This window comes from Macrobrachium nipponense, chromosome 9 (assembly GCF_015104395.2).
Source record: "Macrobrachium nipponense isolate FS-2020 chromosome 9, ASM1510439v2, whole genome shotgun sequence".
In the NCBI taxonomy this organism is placed as follows: domain Eukaryota; kingdom Metazoa; phylum Arthropoda; class Malacostraca; order Decapoda; family Palaemonidae; genus Macrobrachium; species Macrobrachium nipponense.
This window is the reverse complement of record NC_061110.1, coordinates 19,789,926-19,797,425: the sequence shown is the minus strand read 5'-3', so window position 1 is coordinate 19,797,425 and position 7,500 is coordinate 19,789,926. Positions and strand designations below refer to the sequence as shown.

General features: G+C 34.8%; 1 protein-coding gene and 1 long non-coding RNA gene across 5 annotated transcripts in view; both read right to left on the bottom strand.

Annotated features, from left to right (window-relative positions):
• The window catches only part of LOC135218406 (uncharacterized), a 4,869-nt gene extending 29 nt beyond the window's left edge, over window positions 1–4,840 (bottom strand). Inside the window, exons 1-3 of the long non-coding RNA XR_010315313.1 lie at window positions 4,617–4,840; window positions 2,704–2,851; window positions 1–1,272 (exon numbers count right to left, since the gene is read on the bottom strand). The exon at window positions 1–1,272 is cut by the window's left edge and continues 29 nt beyond it. This is a non-coding gene — a long non-coding RNA (uncharacterized LOC135218406). The remainder of the gene's footprint in view (window positions 1,273–2,703; window positions 2,852–4,616) is intronic.
• A 198-nt stretch (window positions 4,841–5,038) lies between these two features.
• LOC135218405 (uncharacterized) overlaps window positions 5,039–7,500 on the bottom strand; it is a 61,888-nt gene continuing 59,426 nt past the window's right edge. Inside the window, exons 2-4 of one of the 4 annotated variants that reach the window (XM_064254703.1) lie at window positions 6,888–7,015; window positions 5,897–5,961; window positions 5,039–5,658 (exon numbers count right to left, since the gene is read on the bottom strand). In XM_064254703.1, the coding sequence (XP_064110773.1) occupies window positions 5,431–5,658; window positions 5,897–5,961; window positions 6,888–7,015 (421 nt within the window). In that variant the 3' untranslated portion in view covers window positions 5,039–5,430. The remainder of the gene's footprint in view (window positions 5,659–5,896; window positions 5,962–6,887; window positions 7,016–7,500) is intronic. The other 3 variants (XM_064254706.1, XM_064254705.1, XM_064254702.1) reach the window with 3 other exon arrangements.

Genomic DNA, 7,500 nt, shown 5'->3' with positions numbered 1-7,500 from the left:
TTAACCAGACCACTGAGCTGATTAACAGCTCTCGTAGGGCTAGCCCAAAGGATTAGATATTTTTATGTGGCTAGGAACCAACTGGTTACCTAGCAACGGGAGCTACAGCTTACTGTGGGATCCGAACCACATTATATTGAGAAATTAATTTCTAATCACCAGAAACAAATTTCTCTGACTCCACATTGGCAGAGCAGGGAATCGAACTTGGGACTACCGAGTCGGTAGGTGAGCGAGTAAACCACTCGTCCAACAAGGAACTATTTTACCTATTCAAAATAGTAAGAACTTCACAATCTTCTAATTTAAATTTGGTATGTCATTAAAAATCTCATTTACTTCAGAAACAGTCAGTTACTTTGGCAAGCGTTCCACTTATACACAAAAGGCTTGTACATTGGGGTGATGAGACTATCACTGAATGCCCCTCTATATTAAACACAGTATCATATATGAAACACTCAATAAACCACCAATGCAAAGAATGATTCACCCTCTACATTCTGACAACAGGACGCATTTAGCATGCATATGACTCCTACTTGACATGAACACCATTTCCCATTTAGCTGATTGGATAGTGCCTGCTAAAAGCATTCTGGAATTTTGGACCAGAGTTATTCCCCAATCCAAAATTTTTATTGACCAACAGTTTTCCCTCTACCCTTCAGTGATGGTATGAATATGCCCTGTCAAGTATTTTTATTCATTCCACTGCTGATGATGAGAATGTTAGGTATAGAAACTCCTCAGAAGTTTCCAAAGAAAATGGAGTTGTAAAGATAATGTGTAAAAAAAAAAAAAAAAAAAAAAAAAGAGGTAACTATAGAATTTAGCATTAAACTGTATGGCACAGTTCCTTTCAAGTGAATGGTAGTTCCAGAATGCATTTTCTGAAATTTCATTGTAACCTTAATATAAAACATTATTAGAGTAAAGAATATTTAAACACTTTACTCCCATAACAAAGCTTAAGAATGGTTCTACTGCAGTATACACATTCAAGTGTAGAATTCTTAACCTAAAAGGTAATAAATACCACATGACTCTACAATTCATTACATTCTCTAAATGTTACGCTGGCTTCCATCCTGGTAGTTTATTCAAGTAATCTGGATATGCGAAAATATAATCAAATTTGTTTTGGTGGATTTTCTTGTAGCCCAAGTTGGTCATGAATTTCACCAATTCAGCTTTGGGTTCAGGAATATTCAGGTGTTCGACGATCAAGATTCCTACCTTGATCTTGTCGAAGGGAATAGTTTTCAGAACCTGAAATGAAAAGAAATGTTAACTTTGATATGGATATGTGTATTATTGTTGCTGTTATCTTGTGACTGTCATACTTGTACATTTGATTTCTACTATCTTGCAATATGAATAATGGAATGGAATATATAATTTAGGCCAAAGGCCTAAGCACTGGGACCTATAAGATCATTCAGCACTGAAAGGGAAATTAAGTGTAAAAAGGTTTTAAAGGTGTAACAGGAGGAAAGCCTCATAGCTGCACTGTGAAACAATTGTTAGCAGAGGGTGGAAAGTAAGATGGAAGAAAGCAAATATAAATAGAATATGGTAAAAAGAATGAAAGGGGTTGCAGCTAGGGGCCGAAGGGATGCTGCAAAGAGCCTTAAGTAATGCCCACAGTGCAACAAGTGAGGTGCACTGATGGCACTACCCTCTAAATGACTTGCTTAGCAGTAGTTAAGTTCACAATGGATTACTGTACAGTATGCTGTATCTAGATGCTCATACAAATTTGAATACTTCTGGGTTTCTGTTTAATATAACATTTATAATGTCATGATAGAGGTTTGATGATATAAGATATTGATACATTGTAGGAAACATGATACTGCCAAACACTTCCAGTTAAATTTAGCTGCATAATTGCCTAGGGACTACGTGTACAGTTTCTGCCTGGGATATGAAAGAAATTCTATCCTAAATTTGTCCTTTAGTTGGATTCAATTTCCTTTCTCTTTGATCACTTTTCTCCTTATATTTTAATAGTTTACTGCATTTGTATGTATTTATTTATCTATTTGTGAAATTTTTTTTCTCATAACTGATCTTCTGTATTTAATATTACCTTCTGTTACTCCTTTCAAATGAACACTATATTCTTTGGCAAAGTAAAAAATCTTCTTAACAATTCAGATGTATTTAACTTATATCCACATAACAATTATATTTTGTATGAACTTGAGTGAGTCACAAGTACAAATGATGTATTTCAATAGTAATATCTTCAATAAATTTAATGATGATGTTACAATTTTACAACACTCTTACTTTACCTATACTATACTAGGCCAACAATTTCATTTCCATTCAATCCTCCATGAGGTTGAATGGATATGACATTGGCCTGGTGTTTCAAAAGTAGGTGCTTCAAATAGCCAATGAGGAGTTTGATATTGTCTCAGTAAGTTTTATCATTTGATGATGAAAAATGATGGAAGCATTTTGAATGAATGACAAACGCATTAAATATTTGTATTTACCGATAAATTTCACTAAACAAAATGACATGCCAACCTCATGTGGTTAATGGTTAATGTAATTGGTGCTTGCAATATGACCAATAGAATATGCTATGGTCAAAAGATTAAAAATAAATTCTGAAACAGTATAAAAATTACTCAAATTTGTTCACTTGAGTTAAAGACCATTTTAAATTAATAGACACTGTCTCACCTTGAATTCGAATCCTTCAATATCCAGATTGAAGACGTCGATGAAGGAGACGTGGAGGGCAGAAAGGATGGCGTAAAAGGGAAAGGATTTGACACGAATCGTCTGGCTGGTTTCTTCCTTGGCCAGGTGACCTTGCTGCCCTGAACCTCTGAAAGACAAGAAAGGAGAAAGTAAGACAAATGATATGTCTGGTTTCATTAAGATGAAGGATGTCTGATATCCTAAGGATGAAGGATATGTCTGATACCCTTGGACGAAAGGATATGTCTGACATCCTTAAGATGAAGAATATATCTGATATCCTTAAGACAAAGGATGTCTGATATTCTTAAGTCAAAGGATATGTCTGATACCCTTCAGATGAAGGATGTCTGATACCCTGAAGACAAAGGGTGTGTCTGGTATCCACATGACAAAGGATACATACAGTATCTATAAGATGAAGGATACATACGGCATCCCTAACATGAAGGATGTGTCTGGTAATATCCTTAAGATGAAAGATGTGTCTGGTATCCTTAAGATGAAGGATGTGTCTGGTGTCCTTAAAACTAAGGATAAAAATAGGTTTGGTATCGTTAAAATGAAGGATATGTCTGGTATCCTTAAGATGAAAGATGTCTGATACCCACAAGACAAAGGATATGTCTGGTATTCTGAGGATGAAGGATATGTATGGTAACCATAAGACAGAGGATATGTCTGGTATCCTTAAGTCTGAATACTTTACTCCAATTATTGCCTTCCTTTGATGGCAATAGTAATTAAAAACTATTCCTTTGTAAATTATATAATTTCTTATATGAAACACAATTAACAAATTTGAACTTATTCAGAAGCTGTACAATAGTTATTAGAGATTTCCTTTGACTTGGTTTCTGAAAGTAAAAGGAAGGGCTTCTGTCCTTAAAACATCAGCCAGAACCAATCATGAAATGAGCAATTGAATGACAGTTAGAAATACCTGGTAAAGCTTCAACAAAAACAGTGACCCCAACCAGAGATTAAGCTGAGAAGAAGTACATAATGCATAGTTAACATTAGTATGTCTTGATTACATCAGTATAATTATGCATATCATCAATTTATTGTAACTAAAGACATATGCAATAGTTAAGGATGAATACAGGTAACTTACGTAGGGTAACCAGGTAGGTAGGGTATATGAAACACTGTATTCACATTTCCCAGTTCTGAGTAAAGGTTATATAATTCTAATACAATTCAATGGGAATTTGAACTTATGAAATAAAAAAAAAGTGACTTATCTCTTTTCAGCACAAAAAGTAGCAGCCTTGAACGTCAAAGGCACATAGACAGCAGAATGAAAATATTTCTAGCATTCTACCTCTAAAAAAAATATACTGCTGACACAGAAATATCTAGATTTCACATTCCTGTTACAATGCTCTTGGACTGAACAGAAACTGTCTAAAGTTTTCACCCATGCAAAGGATTTTCTCAATTCTGAGGCATTACCCCCAAGCCTGTTTAAGAATTTCTCAAAAGAAAAAAGAAAAAAAAAACAATAAAAAAAACAATGGGAGAATGTGATCATAATTTGACCTGATGGAGGAATATTTGAAAAGAATTAAGAAGAACCTTAGTTTTTGTACAGAGAGAGAGAGAGAGAGAGAGAGAGAGAGAGAGAAGAGACGAGAGAGAGAGAGAGAGAGAGAGAGAGAGAGAGAGAGAGAGACTGTTATGTTGACACAAAAATATAAGAAAATTTAGTGTTATAATTTTTCAATTACAAAAAGAAAAAAAAGTAACAGAAAGGGGAGACTGATTATTATAAAAACATATTAAATAAATCAATAAATAAATAAAATGTAGGCAAAATATACAATATAAAGATAAAACTTAACTACAAAAAAGAAGGAAAAAGCTAAATCCTCCTGGCATCAACTCACGTGAAAAGAAGCTCTGCGGACGATGTTGTAGGGGAGAGAGCCGCCTGAAGACAGGTGGCCTTCCTGTTTTTGCTCAACAGTTTCTTGTAGTTGACTGGATTTGGCTCTATGAGCAGACCTTTGAATCCCAATTCTCTCTCGAGGTAAAGGGTAGAACTCGATGTCTCTCCATCTAGAGCCCCTACCTCCACGAAGAGCCGTCACGCTGTTATTTAAAACAAATCACACATATATAAATTATATATATACACACACACACACACACACACACACACACACACACACATATATATATATATATATATATATTATATATATATAATATATATATATATATATATATATATATTTTTTTTTTTTTGTAGCTGTATTATTTCACGTCTGTTTCAGCTGCCATCAAAGAAATTAAGGTATATAATTTTCATATTTCTCTCTATCAGTACCACAATTCTTACTACTATTCAATGCCAAGTTGCTATCTAACAAAACCCGTTAGGTCTGATGCTTCTCTTATTTCCTGTGGCAAATCTATTCAAGCATTAATAAGTTTTATCAATTGCTCCTAAAAGATACTGTTTTCCTACTGACACTTGCGTTCCTTGACTGGACAATCTTCCAGACACTAGCTTTGCTTGGACCATCTTGGGCACTGACTTTGCCTGGACCATCCTGCAGACCCTGAACTTGCCTGGACCACCTTACAGACACTGATCTTTCCTGGCCCATCCTACAAACACTAACATTGCCTGGACCATCTTACAGACACTGATCTCTCCTGGCCCATCCTACAGACACTAACATTGCCTGGACCATCTTAGAGACACTGATCTCTCCTGGCCCATCCTACAGACACTAACATTGACTGGACCATCTTACAGAGACTGACCTTGCCTGGGCCATACAAATCGCCAACGAATTTCGACTGCTCCATGAAGGTGAAATGCTTCCGTTTTGGGTTAGAGAGCTGGTAAGCCTCAGTCGATGGAGGTCGAAACAATGAGCGAATGTAGTTTATCAGCTTTGGGTTTCCCTGCCATAAGCCCTGTGTAGAGAGAAAGAGAGAGAGAGAGGTTATGGTTTAGTTTCTATGGTTTTCTTGAGCATATAAGTGACTGTTTTTTCATTGCCAAGACTGTTGATACCATGACGCTTATCCCAAAACATAATCAAGGCAAACCAATTACGATAAGGCAACAAATCTCAAGACACTTATTTTTCTACTTATTTTTTCAAGCTTTCCACCATTACATTAATGGGTGTATACCAGACAAAAATCTTACCTGGTAATTGTCATCTGTGATAATCTCAGGTGCTGGCTCAGGATCCCTGATGTTTGGGGTGTAATCTGAAAAATATGTCCAGATCGGGTTGCTCATCACAGGAGAAATAAATAATGAGTGAATAAGTGAATGAAATGAATGACAAGAAAGAAATAATTTAAGGTCAATATCTTCTGTTTTCTTTATAGGAAGAAAAACCACACAACTCTCCGTGTCCAATATTCTTACATTTTTATCACAATACTACTTTTGTCAGACTAAAAAAAAAACAACTGCAGGTTCCCGAGTCCGCAACTCAAAAATCAATCTTGAATCATTCTTGCAAACCTTCTACTACTCTGATGTAGAAATCTCTGCTGTATTCTGTACTTCCTACATAAATATAAACTTTTTCATCTCAAAAGTCTGATTCCTTTGATGCCTTAATCTACCCAATGATATCACTTAGGGCATTACATGCTACAGCTTTCTGACTGTCAGTAAACACCACTACGTATTATTCTTGGTGTGAACATCAGACTTAAAAATTACATAGAAACTGTATGGAGGTTTCCATCACAAGAGTTGAAAATGAATTAAATTTTCATATCAATTTTAGAACTTGGAACTGTCAGCTAAAGCCCATTTAATGATTCTTTTCTAAAGAAAATAAAAGTGTCATCAACTGACAAATCAAACTAATTTTAAATTAATAAACAAAGACAAGCCAATGAAGACAAAAGAAAGAAAAACATGAAAAGGTAAGAAAAACTTCGAATTGGAGTATAAAATCTAGGTAAAAGGCCATGAGCTGGGACATAATGAGGTCATTCAGCACTGATAAACAATGTTGAAATTGTTGTTAGGAGAGGGTGGAAAATAAAACAGAGAAAATATGAAAGGAGATATAGTAAGAGTACTCAAAGGGGTTGCAGCTAGGGGCCAAAGGGAGGCTGCAAAGACACAAATAATGCCTACAGTACACTGACCCCATGGGTTAGAAAAAACTTACTGTCACTACTATGAAGATAAAAAAATGCCAGGAATACAAGCATTCCTAAAGAGACCATCAACACTGTCCTTCTAGGCATCAGGGACCTCTGGCTTCCAAAGGACATTGTGTCGAGCCGATCCTCCTTCCTGTTGCAAAGACAAAATAGAAAGGTGTTCCTCATTTTAAATATTACTATTCTGTATTTTTTTCATCCTACACATTCATAGTTGTGATAAATTATTTTGTTCATAGAAAAGCAATGGCTCTTCCCTTTCTTCCTTATACATACATACATATATATATATGCATACATACATACATACACACACACACACACACACATATATATATATATATATATATATCTAGATATATATATATATATATATATATATATATATATATATATATATATATATATATATATAACTTGATCACGAAGTATATAAAAACGTGATGCTATCACAAGTCCACAATATCTTGATCAAGAAATAGAATACATAAAAAAGATAGGAAACGATCTCTGCTACCCACCTCATTTAATTGATTTATGTTATCAAAAAGCTCACAAAAAGTTTTATAGTGTTGCTATTAATGAAAAAGAAATGCCTAAAAATGTACTTAGCTTACC